General features: G+C 49.5%; 1 protein-coding gene across 12 annotated transcripts in view; it reads right to left on the bottom strand.

Annotated features, from left to right (window-relative positions):
* Nucleotides 1-16161, bottom strand: part of TCF4 (transcription factor 4) — a 176772-nt gene extending 160611 nt beyond the window's left edge. For 5 of the 12 annotated variants that reach the window (XR_014619249.1, XM_084304339.1, XM_084304346.1 and 2 more), the window contains exons 1-2: nucleotides 13541-13667; nucleotides 11767-11839 (exon numbers count right to left, since the gene is read on the bottom strand). Coding sequence is in view for 11 of the 12 variants with exons in the window: in XM_084304339.1 (XP_084160465.1) it covers nucleotides 11767-11839; nucleotides 13541-13642 (175 nt within the window). In the remaining variant the exon portion in view is untranslated. Of the gene's footprint in view, nucleotides 1-11766; nucleotides 11840-12036; nucleotides 12080-12499; nucleotides 12560-13540; nucleotides 13668-14008; nucleotides 14024-14699; nucleotides 14828-15554 lie in introns of those variants that run through there. The other 7 variants (XM_084304348.1, XM_084304349.1, XM_084304350.1 and 4 more) reach the window with 7 other exon arrangements.
* Nucleotides 16162-18353: the final 2192 nt, after the last annotated feature.

Here is an 18353-nt window from a genome sequence, read left to right as displayed (position 1 = left end):
TCCTGTACCTATCTCCTTCATTAGCATGAGTATGTAGGGCAATGAAATGTGTAAAGCTGCAGAAGCCGGGCAGACAAAGAGCCCAATCCTTTGCACAGGGAAGTCAGCAGGAAAATTCCCATTGCTTTCGCTATCCAAAAGCCCGGCTTCCAGCTCAGGGGGAGAAGCACATAAAGTGCACTTGACGATTCAAAACATAGGCCTGATCTTGACAGTCTTCCATCTGAGACTGTCAAAGTGAATACGAGCAGCTCTAAAAATCACTTACAGCACTTGTATTCATTGATTCATCCATATTCATTCTTCCTCTCTCACTGCACCCTTACTGGAGGTGAATGTAACATAACCATGAGCATGATGAGGAGATGAATAAGACAAATTATTGAATGTGCACTTGAAGGAGGCTTCAACCAAATAAGCAACCAGGAAATGTGTACTTTAATTTTACAATGAAAGATGAAAAGGAAGGGGACGAGGCGGCATCTTCACAAGTACCTAAAGAGCTGGCGCACGTCTTCCTCCCAGAAAGCAACGAGTCTCCCCGCTGCCCAAACTAAAATAAAGATATTTTAGACTTATCCTATTAGTTTCCCAGCAGAACGCTAGATCTTCAGATAGGGTAAAATGGCACAGCTCCGTGGGTGTTTGCAGAGTTACGCTGATTTATTCCAGTTGTGGATCTGACAGATTATATAAATCCACCACCACTTCCTTCTGCATGTTATCTATTAGTTTTTATTGCTCCAAAGAAAAGTCAAGGTCACCAAGTTGCAATGCCCAGACAACGTTTTCCCATCCGTTGTTTAACTTTCCTCATATTTATTAATTAGCTGCCTTTAATGAGAAAGAGAAGTGCGATATTTGCAGTATTTCTGAGTGAGCCAGACACAAGAAGTGTGAATATCCACCAGAAAAACTGTTTCGGCGGGGTTCATAAATCCAGCACTAGGCAGCAAGCGGCCAGAATTTGTGATGATCCTCTGCAAGGAACTTTTCCCGTTCCACCGATGGGCAAATGAGATGTTCTTCCTTGAAGTCCTCGCGGGAAACTCTGATTAAATTAGAAAAAGATCAAACCCCTTTTCAACTCGAAAATCATTTGAAACGGCTACAATGAATGCAGGAGAGCAAAATAGCTCTTGTATGTAAGCAAACCCATTTTAAGGCAAAATTTGGACGGAATCGAGAGGCTCAGAATAACTATTTGGAATCTGTTGCTATTAGTCACCGAGTTGGACGAAAATCAAAAGCTGCTAATAACGGCGATGCGCATTCAGGACTGCACAGACACCCTGCCACTCGGAAGGAGGCATTTTGGAGGACAGGCTGCTCAAAACGAGCTGAAATGGCAACGTGGGGATCTGTTCCCCTCCCGAGGTACAAAGCCGCGCGCACCTAAGGCGAAGGGGAGAGGAGGGCTCTCCTCCTCCCGGGAAGCGTCGCCCTCGGAAGGATTTCCATCTCACGTCTCCTCCTTGGGAGCCCACTGAAATCAATTAACTCTGCAACTGGAAGCAATTAACCCTCCGAAACGCACCACGCCAAGCACAGTGGCAGTCTTTAATAAATATAATAAATACAGAAATAATAACACCGAGCGCCGCGGCGAGAGAACGGTTTTCGAGCTCATGGGATGTGGGCTCTTGGTTCTTCAGACACGAGAACGAAGGGTTTTGTGTTCTACAAAAAATAAGGACAAAAGGACAAAAAATAAGGGTTCAAGTAGACCCAGGGCACCTTTAAGACTGGATTCATCTCATTTAATTCCAACCATCTAAAAAGCAGGCGTGTGGTCACCAAGCTCTGTCTACAGTCGGCACGAGGAGGCGGGTGCCTTGCAAAACTCATCTGAAAGCACTACCTGAAAAAGGGAAAAGCCTTCTGATCTCTGCACAGAGGCCTGGCCCCCTCCACTGATAGCCTCGATGATCCAGCCGTGGGGACAGGACTCAGCTGAGCGGGAGGAAACAAGTTTATATTAAAGAGAATAAAGCTGCTTCTTTTATAATCCCGCACTTTCTATTTAAGCTCTTTCTCTTTTGGATTAAGAAAATAACAATTCTCCATTAGGCACGGCATTAGACACTGCCCTGCTTTCAAACACACCCCCAGTTCGCCCAGTGGCACTGAGGCGGATGATTTTGTACAGCTGGGAATATGTTGAAAAAGAGATACCAGTCTCCAGAAGTTTAAAAGATCTCATTTTTGGCGTAACAAACATCTCCTCTTTGTGCTAAGACACTCTGGGTGTGATGGCCACATAAAACACTTGGGCGGCAGAAGGTAGAAGCAGAGAAATAATCACCTTGCCTCTTTTCTGCTGAAGTTTTGGGTTATGGTCTTTTCAGTTCTTTCCTCTATCCCTGTCTCCACTTCCAAATTTGAAACAAATCACCTCTCCTGAACCCTAAGCAGAGCAATATTGGAATAAAAGGGGAGGATTTGGGAGCCAAGCTTCAGGTGGCTGTATCAGACAGACCCAGCCTGCGATGTGGGCCAGTGGTGGCTTTTTTTCTGGACTTAGGAGAACCCTCACTGTTAGCAGAGTGTTCCCCTGCTGCCCCATCCCACACTCAATGCAATGGCAGAGCTCTCTCTATGGGATTTGAGCTGCAAAAAGCCTAAATCTTGCCCTACAGAGCTCAGAGAATGAAGGTTTAATGGCTGCAGTGCTTCTCCTTTCCTACAGAGCTCACGTTCACAAGTCCAAGGAAAGATTACAAACAAGTAAAGGGGAAGAAATGGTGAAAATAAACGCCACATCTGGCCAAGCAGGGATGCACAGGAAGGCAAGAAGCGACCGTGATGCTGAAGCAGCCCAAACTCAGCTGAATTCTCAGCAGAGACTACCAGAAGTAACACGTGGCTCCTAACAATTTCATTTTCAACGTGACAGCGTTCTCGTGCTTCAATTAAACGAGGTTTGTGGTTTAAAAAATAACTAAATAAACGCTATTTTCCTGCCAATAACGTTGCTGGTAAGGATTTAGGGAACCAGCAGTCCCATGGGAAGAGGGCACCCACTGACCAGCGGGCAGGTAACGGGTAATTCTGCCACCTTAACTTCCTAATGGGGCATCAAGGCGCTTTCAGCAGCTTGTGTACTTCAGTCACAGGCAGGGAGATGCGAAGAAGCATCAGCATTTCACACTGACCAAACCGCTTAATCACATCTTGACACGAGCATGAACCTGAAGCACTCTCGCCGCCGCGCTGCCACTAGTGCCAATTAGCTGCTTCGGTTTTAAAAAAAGACAGAGATGAAAGAGGGAAAAAAAAAAAAAAAAAAAAAAAAGGAATATAAATGAGAAAATTAGGCGAGGGAGAAAGACAATGTCCATTAGTTAATAAGCTGGTTCCTAAATTAAATGCTCTAATTTCTGATGTTTACAAAATATCTAATTTTAGGAACGTGAATTTTCCCCTGTTTATACAGCAGGACACAGTATTTCCTAAGTAAGTAAATCTTTCCGAAGAGCATAAAATCAACAAAGCGATTAGGCCCAGAAAACAAAAGTTAAGCAAGGCTTTTGCTCACAGCTTCGCTCCCGCAGAATAATGCGTTATCGAGTTTCTCATCAGGACCTAACGCACGATTCTCCCCAAAGGATTGTGTCATCGGGCAAAATGCTGGTGAAGAAAGCTGGCTGAGGAGAGGCCAGAGGAGCACAGCGAGGACGAGCGGTCCCCAGCAGCACGAGGTGAGGGCAAACCCAACCCAACTGCTGGCAACGCGCCGGGGAAGATCAGCTCGTGAGGTCTGGCCAGAAAATCTGCATCCCTGCCACCCGAGCAAGAGGCAGATCCGAAATCCCCCAGCACGGAATTCATTTACGTGGAAAAGCTCAGGAAAAAAAAAAAGCAATTTTCCAAACCCTTGCTTCCATTTCTCCTTCCGATCTCTGCCACAAGCGCTGGGATAGCGCTGAAAAACTACCCTGGGGTCTGAAGAATAAAATAAAAAAAATCTGAAAAATCAGGTGGAGCCACGCAACAGCATTTGGGGCTGTTCCTCACGGAGCCAGCCGCCTCATCCCTGCCCTTCTCTCCAAATATCCGCAGCATTAAACCAGATCCGAGGCCTAATGGCCCGCAGTCACCTAGGGCTGAGGAGCATTTCTTGCCCCTCGAGCAGCAGGGCGCCCAACATTTCCTGCGCCTTTCGGGGTCAACCACCACGTGGAGCCGCCACGATCGAGGCCGCAGACCTACAAGGAGCCCGAAATAATTCGGGACAGGTTCCTACGACCGTGGCCCCTCTCCCTGCATCACTTGCAGCCGAGTCACCGACTTATCGGCGAGGTTTGTAATGGAAATGCTGACGGACCCCTCGCTCTAGTGGCACTGGCAGGTGCTCCCACAATGCGAGGACATAATTCAATCAAGCTTTTGGCTGACGTCACGAAGCACAAAACAACCCCGATGCTTTATGAACAGCACCAGAACCCCCGAGATTCAATTACAGCCCTGATATTCGATCAGGAGTCGTACTTAGCTGTTTTTAATACAACAAAACCTTTGTACCGGTTATTTATCAAACGGGTCGATCGGATTTAAATGTACGGTCAGGAGGAAAAGTGCCCCGTGCCGCCTTAACCCGACAACCCCAAACCTTCGGGAACAAGGCAGCCTTTTAGTCAGGAACCGGGGTTTGTACAGGAGGGAGTCTGATTTTTAGACACCACACAACCAAAAGAACCCCATCCCTATTTTGTCAGGGGTTACACACATGCCTATGAATCAATTCAATGATTTCATTTTATTTTTCCTCAATTTTCAGACCCCTAAAACTACCCCGGTGAACACACCCATCACTTCACGATGGATGCAGTACGCAATAGGGTTTTTTTGTGCTTTACCGTTTGAAGTTAATTTTTCGGGAACCCCCGACGCCTTTGGTGCCTTGCTGCAGGCACGGGCAACCACTGAGGGTGCCCGCAGCACCATCGGCACGCTGACAATGCTACAAGCACAGCCCCAAAATGAGAAAACAATGCCCAGGACCCAGCTGCGGGTGAGGAGCGAGGCTGAAGGCACCCAGATTCACTACCCCAACCCCGGCAGCCTTTTCCCCAGGTGAGAAGCAAATCACTCCACCCAACAACCCAACCCTCGGGGGATTAGCCAAACTCCACGAGGGTGCTCCACAACCACAGCAGCGCCGGGGAAGCGTTGTTTCCAAAATAGATCAATGCCCAGCCAGACAACAATGGGTCGCAGCTCCAGACTGTCAGCACCACCAGCAGCAGCCTCAAAAGACATCGTTAACCGGCCACCGTCCCGAGAGCTCGGCGCCAGCAATGGGCCCGCTGCACCTCTGCGGGAAATCCTCACCGCCCTAAGACCCTGAGATAACCCCGGTTTAAATCCACCTGCCTGGCTGATATGCACAGCGACGGCACCGCCGTTTACCTTGGCACGAAGGGTAAATACAACAAGCTTTCTCAAGAAAAGAGATTAGGGAACGTCTTTGGGAATGTTTGGAAAAATTCTCCGCGAGCGCGCTCGCTGGGGGAAAGCTCCCACCACCAGCAGCAGGTGGAAGGGAACAGCTCTGCTGGCCAGCCTTATAGGAGCCAGGCACGAACCCCAAAGCTGAAGGTTTGGGGACCCTCGAGCAGCACAAGTGGAGGTTTCAGGGCTGGGCTGGGTCCCACAGTGGATGCAGAAGGGAGCAGAGACCCCTCGGCAGGCGCCTCCAGGACGCGACGCGGGGCCCTGGACAGGGACATCCCGGGGTGATGCCCTGGGGTGATGCCCCGGGGTGATGCCTCCCCCCGGCAGCCACGAGGAGCCCCAAGAGGTGCAGGCACCTGGCAGTGCTTTCTGGGTTTCAGAACAAAAGGCTGCCTGGGATTCACAGCATCAAAAATAATTCCCACCTCTCGAAATATGATTTCTGGCCCTTTTTAGTTGCGCTCCGATTGCGTCCACCTCCCTGGTTATGGTTTATCCGGCAGAATTTGGGTACAAGACCTTTAAACCACTGCAAACACATCCCCTGCTCCCTGCTAAACAATCACAGATCCGCTATCTCGGCTTATGGGAACCGATCCGAAGAGCATCGTGCTATCAAACACTGGAAACCACAAGCCTGGGGCCACCGGGGCTCTCCTCTTCTTTGGGCCTTCCTCAGACACAAACTGCCAGATCCAAAATGTAGTTTACCATTAGGAGTAAATGTTTGATCTGTAAAGCTTACAAAACGACTTTGTTTATCATAGCAGATGAAAGAAGGGGGAAAAAAAAAAAAAAAAAGGAATAATTTTAAACTCAAAACAAAACTGTTTATATGACAGCTTTTAGTGCTCCATGATTCTGTGCATTTAAGAGAGATTCAAGCAATTAACGGCATAAACTTTCATTACATAGTTCTATTATATATGTTTATGTGGCTTAGTTGTTCATCTGTTATTTAAGTGATCTCCTCATTACAATGGCAGGGTGAAGATATTTGCTGATCTTGTAGAAAACCGCCAGGCAGTTCGTTCGCTCCGCTCCGCTCCTCGGATCTCAAAGCGTGCGTGCTTAAAAGCTTTTATTTTTTTATACCTAGTAGGTAAGTTAAATATTGAAGTGATCCTAAATTCGGTAATTTGTAGAATCATGGGGGAAAATTCATATTTTTTTTTTAAATCACAAAGTATTGCTGCAGTAGCCAAAAAATAAGCGTAAGTGGTGAAAGGTTAAAATCTGTGGGAGCTGGTATGCAGGAGGTGCACAGGCTGGCCATTATTTATGCTTTTATTTAGTGTTTTGTGGGAATTCAGGCACTAGAAGCTGCCCGACACGGATCGATCTGAATTTGGGAGCGGGGAGAGCGCAAACCCGAACGGGAAGAAGCCAAACTGTGGCTCCTGTTCCCAAATGCCTCCTTTCTCTGCATCCCTTCCCGAGCGCGTTACACAAGCTTCCTCCACCTACCTACCTCCCAGCCAGCCCCGAGCTCACCCGTTTATCAGAGCCCTCGTTCACAGGGAACTTGGATCCACTGAATCATCTCAAACAGCAGCGCTGCCGCTGCTAAATTTGGCTGCGGCAGGCACAAACGTCTCCTCCAAGTGACATTTGGCTGAATCTGGCCCCCGAGCGTTTCAGCCTCCCAGACAGCTAATGTGTGTGTTTCTGAATTATTAAATGCAGGCAGGAGCCTTGACAAGGTAGACATCCAGTGATTAGGAGAAAAAGTGTTTCTAAAGAAGCAACAGTATCCAAGGGGCACCACTGCACTGCCTGGGATACAATTCTCTCCTGTGCCATCCCCTTTTGGAGCCGATTCATTCAGACCCTCTGCCACCAACCGGGGCTGCTTTCCCCAGGATCAGAAATCGGGGGGAATTATTTGGTCGGTTTTTAGTCGCCAAGAGAGGAGCCTCGCCTCCAGATTTAGCACGGAGGCGGCTGACTTTAGCTGGGGTGATGCTGCTGGCTGGCCTTGGCGGGATGCCCTCGGCTCACCGCCCTGGGCAGGAGGATCCCCTCTCCTTTCTAACCCAGCCTTTGGGTCCCGTCCTGCCCCGGGCGCCGCGAGGAGGAGAGCAGGATCGGCTCCTGGCGAGGAAACAGAGCTGGGAGGGCGGGAGGTAACGAGCATTCTTCTTCCCCTTAATCATAATTACGAAATGGGAGGGCTGAGGAAGATGGCAGCGCTTGGTCGCCTTTGTGCGGCTCCCTCGCGAAGCCCTGGCGCCGTTTCCAGAAGGCAAAGCGCGGCCGGGAGCCGCGGGGCTCTGCCACGGCGAGCCCGGCACCCACCCCAATACCAGAGCCACGTCCCCACACCTCTTGTCCTTCTGTACTAAAACCCACGGGGCTGATCCACAGGCTAAAAATTCCTGTGCCTATGGACGCCCGTGGGACCCCTGCGTATGTGCCGAGGGGCGCCCAGTCCGAGGGGCTGTTCAAACGCCTCCAGGTAATGGAGATGTTTCACAGATCTCCATATTTCACTTCATTTTTTTCTCCTTGATCAACTGAGAACGGCAAAATGATGCACCTTTCCCAAAAGGCCACGCTCCGAACACTGACCTGGACCTAAATAACCTCTATTTTGTTAAAATTTCCTCACAGGCACGTGGAAAGTAAATAAGGACTTCAAAACCGAGCTGAATTTGCGATTCCCTCGTTTAAGATGTATTAATTTGTGATCACCGTTATTCTAGCGCAGCCTTAATCAAACCAACGGCAAAATTAAAAGCAAGTTTTTCTTTAAAACCTGACTTGGCTCGATTCAGCGGTGCCTGTGCTAGCAGAGATTTGCTGGGGCAGTCGGAAAGGCCAACGAGAGGAATTTGGGCTACCCCCACCCACACACTACTCAGGCACATCCATAGTGGGCAACCTCGCACAGATGCCCAAAAACTTAGGTAAAATCAAATACTTAAAATAGAAGATGCAGAAATCGAGCCTGATCAGGAAGCTGGGGGGTTTGCTGAATGGTTCAGGAACCTGAGCGTGGCCGATGTGACAGACCTGGCGAATCCTTCAGCATCACAAAGTGCTGCAAAGCTGCTTCGAAACCCATCCTCAAACCCAGCACCAGCGAGCATCTGATTCAGCAATCGCGCCTCGTTTTCCACTGGCTCACACTCGGATTAGGACAAACGCTCTTGGTGCGGAAGCCGAACTATTCGGAAAATTTTTGAACATCCGGGAAAATTCATTTGATTTTGGCAACTGTCCTAACGGCCCCAACAAAACAAAAAAAAAAAACCTCATTCCAATGGACGTGCATTGTTCAATTTAAGTCACAGGTATTAAATCACTCCGCAAATCCAGCAGAAATTTGAGGTAACTCCAGGGGAGTTTTCTTAAAAATAATTTCAGTCCTCACCAATTCCCCCCGTTAAGGTCAGAGTCTCTAAGCCAGCATGGCTGAATTGTTTTAGTGCTCTCTGCTGAACACCTGCAAACATCAAACAAAAACTCCTGGTCCTTTACTGGGTTGACAAAAGCCTTTCATGTGAAAAATGCTCCATGGGAATGTCACGGCTGTGGCTCAGGTTACATTCCTTTCTCCCTTGCAGCCCTCACCATTTCTTAACGTGGTAAGGAGCCATGTTTGTGAAATTAAAGATTAAAAGGAAATGTGGCTTTACTTTATTTTCATTCACACGTTACAAATCACAATGGAGCATCATATATTAGATGAGTAAAAAGCCATTAGGATGACTTTAAGCATGAAATATTACCACACTTCGTAAAGTCCAGTTAGTTTCACTTCACTGCTTGGGATCACTTTTTGTTGGGGACTTGTTTTGTTTTTTTTTTTAAGTGAAGTTTCAGGTGAATGCAGAGGAATGACAGCTGTGCTTCCCTGTCACAGCAAATAGGATTTTGAAAAGACCACTAAGGGATGGCGAGCTCAAACTTGAGAAGGGCATCTGTCCAGGAGGAGGAACGTGCTGCATGCTGATTGCTAAAATTCCAGGTTACCAGCTAGAATAATCACCTCCATCCATATATCAGCAACGAAGGTACCTTTAAACCTTCCAGATAGCTGCATGGAGCATCTCTTGAAGCCCATCTCTTGAAGCAGCTGTCTGGGCACTGTCATATAAACCCCAAATTTCTCGAGCCCAGGCTCGTTAGAGGAACACACAGCCAAGATCTCTAGGAAGCGAGACCACCGCCCGCAGCTGGCCAGCAGCAGCGGCCCCACTTCTCCCCCACGCCCCTCTGCCTCCAGGCCACGCACCCACCCTCTCTGCGAGGATCAGGTCGGGGCGATTCACCAGTCCGTGGCTTTTGACAACTTTTGGGAAACCACTGACCGCTCGCCACAAAAATCCACCCCCAACGCCAAGCAGCGGAGCAAAGCCACCGGTGTGTTTGAGCACGCACAAGTTGTCACCCGGTGGGAGCCTTCAGGTGGTATTTAGGATGCTCCCCATCTCCCTATCACCGGCTGACCCCAGCTCATTAAATCCTCAGGACGTCTAAAACGATGTGTCAAAGTTACTTGAATGCTCTCGGCTTCAGAAACGATAAAAAACCAACCACAGCCCCTCCATTTCACCCACTGCCTGGCTTGGCTTTGCTATTTCGGAGCAAAATGACTTCATAGGTGAGGTCTGCGATGCATTGATTAAATACAGCTATCTAGTTAATTGCTGTTAGACCAAGTGTTGGTTGCTGCATTGCCTGGGATAGAAGCATGGCAAATTGATTTGCCTGGCACAAATACTTTTCACTTGTCTCCAGCGAAAACAAATATAGCGAGCATTATAAATTTGCCTAAACCGCATACCTAAATTATACAATTCAGAAAAGGACACAAAATGGGATTCACATCTTCAGCTTGCGAGACACGAGGCAAAGCACATTTGGAAAGTTATTCGAACCTGACAATGAAATTCTCCAAGTCACTATAGTCAGAATATAACCAAACTGATGAAAATAAAGCACGTTATTTCGCGAGTCTGGACAGAACAAAATGCCTAAAATGAGTGCCTAATAATTGCAGGTGGCACTTGATACAGTGTCCTAAAACTGTCTATTACAGGCTGCCTTCAGATTTGGAAGGCTTTCTCTAAGTTAATTAATATAGCAGTGCCTTTAATAAAAATGCCTATACTGAGTGCACAGAAGAGGTTCCTTTAATTGAGCACAAACTGCAAATACCAGGCACGAAACTATACGCAGTGACGTGTTTGTATCTAGATATCCACTGGCAGTTTGCAGTGAAGACTTGTCCAAATTTCCCATCTGATTTAGAACAGTTCCCTGAGTCTAACAATACTACGTACGGTGTGCTGGTATGTGGAATTGCCTGGGCTTTTAAAACACTGCAACAGGATTTGTGTCCTGTTCAAAACCCCGCATCCCCAAAGCAGGGAACCCTCTTAAACAAACTTCAGAGAAGAGCAAGGCAATTTCCAAAACGCGTCAGTATCCTCGCTAGTTTTACTCCTAATTTGTCAGGCATATAAAAGCCTCTATATAAAACGTCAGTTGCCAGACAATTATTGCACACATATGTTGTACCGCAAAGAGCTCGGGTGTTGCTTTTTGTCATCAAACAGGACTCCTGCTTTTATGGAATGCAGAAGTTGCCCATGCAGTCCCACTGCAGCCAAATAAACAAACACGCACGCACACACAAACAAACAAATCCGCCCGGGAAATTTCAGGGACTCTTCAAAAGCAGTCAAATATTTGGAATATTTGCCTTGCTTTCGGTCAGGACCAGAAACCAGCCTGGAGATTTTAATTCAAGGAAAAATATTTGGTCAGCGAGCTCCGATCTCTGACACCAAAGAGTGCTTTTCCTGGAAGGGCTTGGTGTTTACACGCGGATACTCGCTCGTTTATTTATTTAATTTAGGCAGCCTTCATTCTTATTCGCAAAATTAATTCTCACTCGAGGTGTTGCGATCATCGGTTCTCACAGAGAAAAGACAGCGTCCGAAATTGTAAATCAAAATCTCCAGTGCTAAATTAAAAAATAAAATAAAATAAAATAAACAAGGAAAAATATTTAAACTAGCCCACCTTGAAGAATTACACAGAGGGAAAGTTCTTATAAAATAAAAAAAAAATCATAAATGCAAGGAAATATTGTGAAAACACCCCAGCCTTGTGGAAATAGCAATAACAACAATAATAACAGCAATAATAACAATAGCCAGCACTTAGGAATAATTCCGCTCAAATCTGAATGAATCTGCTCCCCAGAAGAGATTAACACGACCACAACAAAGGTAATGCCTATGGATAAATATCTAAGAGCATTTCAACTCCGCACTGAACAAAAACGTTACATACTTGAGCCAGTAAAATGTCCACTTGCCAAGGAAGTTGGTCCATTTTTGCCACTGCTCACAGGAGGTGAAAACATCTACAGAAAAAAACGACAAGAAAAACAAAGAGACATTACTAGTGGAGAAGAAGCGACTCCTGGTCCACCGCTCGCCAAAAAGTTCCTTCCGCGCTCGCTGCGAACTCTGCTCGCAGTTTGCCTGATGCGAGGCATCGTCCCCCACAGCCCCGAGAGCCAACTCGGTATTTCTTGCAGCCCCCCCCCCGGCCCCTCACCACCACCAGCAGCACGTTTCGCTCGGGCTCATTAGCTCCCCGGATAAGCTCTGCTCCCCGAGCATTTGGGAGCCCCCCGTTCCCCCGCGGGGCTGGCCGCAGCCCCGGAGCGGGGCTCGCTCCCCTCTCCTGCTCGCTCGTCGACAAAGGCGGAAAAAAAAAAAAGAAAAAAAAAGAAAAAAAAAAAAAAAGTTTGTTGGTCGAAACCTTGGCCATAAAGGTAGCAACGTCCATGTCCAGCCCGCTTTAGGGTTTGCCTGTCATCTGTGCACCCAAATAATAATAATGCAAAGTGCCACCTGCCCTAAATTCTCATTTCGTCTCTACCACGAGAGCAGTTTGAGGCGAGCCTCTCTCCCTCTCCCCCTCTCTCCCTCTCTCTCTCACCCTCTCTCTCTCTAGCATTTATTTCGACCCTAATTGGTTTCTCTCTTCTTCGACGTGTCTAGTGGATAATACGCACCTTCCCTGAGTCAGAGCCTGCAAAAAGCCAAGGAACAAATGGAAAAAGTGCAACAAGCAAAGAGGGGGCTGCGAAGCTGCCTCAGGCTACGTTTCCTGGCCAAACTTCCCAAAGCCATTCCTCCCAAGCAAAGGCTGGAGCAGCAGCAGCAGCAGCAGCAGCAGCAGCAGCCTGGAGCAGCCTCATTTAGCAGGGTGCTGCGGAGTTTTGCGGGGGGTTCATTTCGAGGCACACACGCATCTCCCAGCAAGCCGGTTCCCCCCTCAAATAAATAAATAAATGGAGAGAGCTACTCCTGACATATCGGGGGGAAGGGAGGGGAAGGGGAGAGGAAGGAAGGGGCCAGGGGGAGGGGAGCCGAGCCTCCAGGAGCCAGACAAGTGCACGGGGCCCGGGGAGAGCCAAGCTGGGGGCTCCGGGGGGCTCGGGGGCAGCTACAGGCAGGGCAGGTTGGGGGGGCAAACTTTCAACTGAGCCGCTCATGGATTTCTTTGCACTTTTCCGCGGGCCAAAAAAAAAACTCGCAACAAGGGAAGAACGGGCCAGGAGAATGGCAGGCACTCATGAGGCACGGAGCAGCTCATGTGCCAAGCACGCCGTCCAACGCGAAGCACGGCGAGAGCGCTCGGCGGTGGCACCGGCTGCTGATGAGAAACGGTCGCTTTTAGGGGCGTCTCTTTCGGCCAAAAAAATTATATATCTCTCATTTTAGGCATCCAAGACATTACAAAATAAGCCGTGCACACGACTGCATCTCCCATCACACACAATAAGAAATAAGAAAAAAAAAAAAAAAAAAGGCTAATTTTTGGTTTTCTTTTTTTTTTTTTTTTTTTTTTGCGTTTTTAAGCAAAAAAAAATATATTTAGCACGGTTCTAGCTGCTGATTAAAAATTACCCAATGGACTCAGATCGCAGTTGGGTTTGGTTTTTGCTTTTTTTTTTTTTTTTTTTTTTTTCCAGTTTAACAGATCAGCTAGAAGATTTTTTTTTTTTTTTTTTTTTTTACAGCTGTTGTTAATTTCCACCGTTGTTTCTTACCGCACTGAAATCCAGTAAATCACTCAGTTCTTTGTCCGTCCCTAAGGCAGCCATTCGCTGTTGGTGATGCATTTTAGCAAAATCACACAAACCTAGAAACATGGAAATAACCGCAATCAGAAACCCAGTCCCGAGCCTTGCAGGAAACACAATCGGGTTTGGTCGGGGGAGGGGGGGTGAGGGGTCGGGGGGGGGTGGTTGAGAAGAAGGGAGGGAAATTAAAAAAAAAAAAAAAAAAAAAAAGATGGAGGGGCAGCAAAAACAACAACAACAACAAGAAAAAAAAAAAGGCGATCTTGTATTTCCAAAGAGGCGATGGAAAGCCGGTAACATCCACTCTAAACCCAAAGGCGGAGGAGGCAAAAAAAGCGAAAGGCTCGCTCCCGGAGCATCATTTATGCAACAGGAGGTTCGGCGAGGAATGAATGAGGATCCCAGAGAAGCAAACTACAGCCATCCGCTCCCAACTTTTTCCCCTTCTCCTTCTTCCACGCCAAGCGGGGCGTTGGGAGGCGAGGAACGGAAAGAAAAAAAAATAATAAAAAATAAATAATTAAAAAAAAAACAGCGAGAAGAAAAAAAAATGATAATAATTAAGAAGAAAAAAAAAAAAACACAAATAGATGCGGAGTCGCAGGCTACGGAGGCGCCGGTGCTGGAGGGACGCGGGGCGGGGGTGGCGGGGCCGGGAGGGAAGCGGCGAGCGGAGAGCCCTTGCCAATTAGCCCCAATTTCTAATTAGTGCCGAGACGGGTGGTTAATAACAACGACCGAGGAGCGGCGGCTCGGGCCTGGGCGAAGTCATCAGTTCCCTCCGAGCGGCCGGGGGGGAGGGGAAGGCGGCGGAGGGAAAAGGGAAGGGAAGGGACGAGCGGGGAGGGCAGGCGAGGCAGGAAGGGAAGGGAGGGAAGGGAGAGGAGGCAGGGAAGGAGGGAAGGGAGGCAGGGAAGGAAGGGAAGGAAGGGAAAAGAAGGGAAGGGAAGGGAAGGGGCGCGGAGCCCGCCGCAGCGGCCGCCTCCCGCCCCGCGGCCCCTCCGAGCCCCGCGCCCGGCCCCGCGCCCCCCGCGCCCGGCTGGGAACGGCCCCGAGCGGCCCCAAACGGCCCCAATCGGCCCCGAACGGCCCCAAAAGGCCCCGGAGCCGAGCGCCGCCTCCATACCCGCAGATCATGGAGCTGCAGATCCCGGCGAGCCGCCGACTGCCGCCCGCGCCGCACTTTTGCACGGATTAGACTTTAAATTTCCCCGAGCTCGCACACATCCACATGGCAAAGCAAGTTTATACGAGGCTGCACGTACACGTGATGCGGGGACTTTGCCAAGAGGAACAATATTTTTCCCCTCGTATTATCCAGTCCGGTTTCTTTTATATAGATATATCTATATACACGCACACACAGATCTCGCTATCCCGCTTTGTTTGGGTTTGTTTGTGCCCCCCCTCCGCTGCCTCCAGCTACTGAACTGCCCAAGCGCCCTCGCCTCGATTTACGGGGAGCATCGCTGCAAAACTTTTGCAAAACCCCACCGTCGCCTTCGCTTTACGCTCAAGTTTCTGGGGACGCTGCCAGCCCCCCCCTCCCCTCCCCTCCTTTGCAGCACTTTTTTATTTTGCATCTCGCTAGCGCAGGCCCGGCCGTACTCCACCGAAACGAGTCCGACTTCATTACATATATATATATTTTTTTTCTTTTTTTTTCTTTTTTTTTCCAGTAGGAAAGAGCAAGCAGCGAGCTGTGGAGCTCAGCGTTTGCACCTCGGTGTACATCTCGCACAGGGAAGCACGCCGTGGCCAGAGCACAGCGGTTTAGCCACACGGTTACACGTCCACACACGCGGTGTCCGCTCGCTCCCTTTGCACTTCCACCCCATGGAAGAAGTTTGCAGCTCTTTGTACAAGAACACGGCGGGATCGACAATTTATAGAGATATTTAAAAAAATAAAAAAAAAAGGAGAAAAAAATTAAAAAAAAAAAAACGACACAAGTTACTCTAACAGCAAATTGTAACTTTACCTTAAATGGCCACAAATATGTTCACAATATTCCAAGGGAGGAAAAAATAAAAAAGGAAAAATGTTGTAAAAAAATTAAAAATTAAAAAAAAAAAAAAAAAGAAGAGGAAATCTTCTGCCAAAGTGCTTTATTATCTCACACGTGTGTGACCCTCCGAAACCACGAAGAAGTACTGGGGGGGTCAGTGCTGCTCCGGGTACTCCACAGCTTTACAGGCACCCTACACCTGGCTTTGTTGGGTTTTTGGGTTACCGACCGCCAAACGCTCCCCCACCCGGCCAGCCGAAACACCAGCCGGCCGGAAAAAAAAAAAAATACAAAATTTCAAAAAAATTTAAAAAAAAAAAGCAAAAAAAAATAAAAAAAAAAAAAGTCCAGCAACTTTTGCCCCTATTGTTTTTACAGACACATGGTGACTGACAAACTGCTCGCACCGTGGCGGCTCTGGGACTTTCCCCCCTTCCGTCCTTCCTTTAAAAAAAAAAAAAAATTAATGAAAAAATAAAAAAGAAAAGAACCACCACACACACACGCACACACGGGAGCGGAGCAGCCGGTTCCCCCAAGTTGTTGTTGTTCCAAGTTTACAGCGCTCTCCTCCTCAGCACCACCACCACCAGCCCCAGCACGGCCTCCCCCGTGGAGCCGCGGCTAATGGCATGTTTCCCTGGGAGCCCCATCGCGAGCCGCTCACATCCGGGCAATGCCCCGCGCCTTATAAGCGCCGCGCCGCCGCTCGCAGACAATGACGAGGGAAGGAAGGGAGGGAGGCGAGGCGAGCGGGCAGGCGCGGGGTGCCGCGCACAAGATGGAGGGGCCCCGCAGCCCCACGCAGCCCCACGCCGCTCTCACGCCGCTCTCACGCAACCCCACGCAGCCCCACGCAGCCCATGCGAGCGGCTCTGGGGTGGCGGGGGTCGGGGACCCAAACGGGGGGTTGTGGGGTTTTGTTGTGAGCGCATGGTGCGCCCAATGGGTTCTGGGGTGGGAGTGCAGGGGAACGGGTGGACAGGAGGAGGGAGATGGCCTTGGTCATAAGGAGGTCGTAATGAGAAGTGGGGTGCTCTTCTGGGGTCTGTGGACCCCTGCTCTGCCTCCTCAGCTCACTGGGGTGACTGAGAGACCCTCAGTGATGAGTGAGAGGCTGCAGGGGTGACTGAAAGACCCTCAGTGATGAGCAGAGTCCTCCCTGTACGCGCGTTGCTCTGCTGGGTCTGTGGATGGACGGCCAAACCTGCCAGCAGCAGTGGAAGAGAAAGGATGGCATGATCCAAACCTTTTTAAAAGGCAGGGTATGGGGCTGGGGAAGCTGGCCTGGCCCCAGGAGGTGAAACATACACGATACATACCAGACTGCTGCCCATCACCACCATAATGAGAAACAACTCAGTGTCACCACAGACCTGTCGTCCTCCCAGGCCTGCACTAACCACGTACCCCGATGCAAACGGTGCCCATGCCTTTAGGGGTGATGTCCTCCTCCTCCCAGGACAGCTCTGGCATTGCAGTGTGACCAGGCCTGTCCAGTGCACCCCACTGCAAAACTCTGTCTCTTGAGATCCTGGGCATTGTTTTCATGGGTCTGTAGTTTCCCCCCGAAGTGTCTGCCATGCACGCACCCCAGCACGCTCAGGGGTTGTTCCTACACACAGACATGGTCACCGGCACCCCACAGCGAACAGGCGAGGGAAGAGCAAAAAGCACGTGGCAGATAAGGGCCTATCCTGAGGGCGGTGGGTACAGACATATGGTGCAAAAATACCGGTCACTGACAACGACAAAAACTTCACCACTTAGCACTGGTTGCCCTCAGCTGCGCCCCACGAGCAGGGTGTCAGCACAGGGGCTTTCCCAGTGCAATGTCAAACTGTGTTCGGCCTGGCCTTGAAGCACGTGAGGAACTGGGGTGCTCAAATGGCCTCATGGGGCTGGGGATGCCCCTGCCAGTGCTCCCTGGGCTCAGCCTGGATGAGGATGGAGGAGACCATGCCCAGGCACGGGGTGTGCCCCCTCGCAGCTGTTCTCCAGTCAGAGCAGCCCATACCCTGCTCTAATAGACTCTCCAGAGCCCCCAGGCCGCCACAGCCCCATTTTGTATGGGATGTAATGCTTCAGAGAGCACTCACCTGCTCCTCGTGCTTCCAGCTGAGCTGCTGGCCCCATGGAAGACAAGCTGAAGTCCCACATAACACCTCCAATGCCTTCCCTTCTGTTCCTAGGGGGTGCTGAGCAGAGCTTCACGTTCAGTGCCTCCAACAACTCCATCACACACTGCATACAGGTCAAGGATGCCCTTCTCTGTACTGCTCGAGCACGTGTTGCCATGACATTGCTGGTGCTGTGGGCTACCGAGAGCCGGTTTCAGAGCAGCTTCACAAAGCTGATGTGTGTCCTGCCACGAGGGAAGAGGGACACAGGCCTCCTCCCAGGAGGAGGTGGCACCTGCTGCCATGAGGGCTCTGTTTTTGGGCCCAGACATGATGTTAGGAAGAGGAACCTGTTTGTAGGGCCTGGCAGTGGTGTGGTGCCAGAATATGTAAAGTGGGTGACGCTGCATGGGACGGTATTCACAGAGCCATGATGGGCTCTGCAGGTGTGAGACATCCAGGAGCAGGGGCACAAGGGGATGACAAAAGAAGAAAAGAAGTCCGTGGCAGAGATAATGTGGGCAGTCAGGATTTGGGCCTCGGGGCACTGATGGGAACATTTAAGGGCAGTGTACACAGCCATTATGACTTAGTGCTTTTAGCATATCAGCTTCAATTTGTCTTCAACGACTGCCTAAGTGACCGGAATACT

This window comes from Netta rufina, assembly GCF_964035555.1.
Source record: "Netta rufina genome assembly, chromosome: W".
Classification (NCBI taxonomy): Eukaryota; Metazoa; Chordata; class Aves; order Anseriformes; family Anatidae; genus Netta; species Netta rufina.
This window is presented reverse-complemented; position numbering and strand designations above follow the sequence as displayed.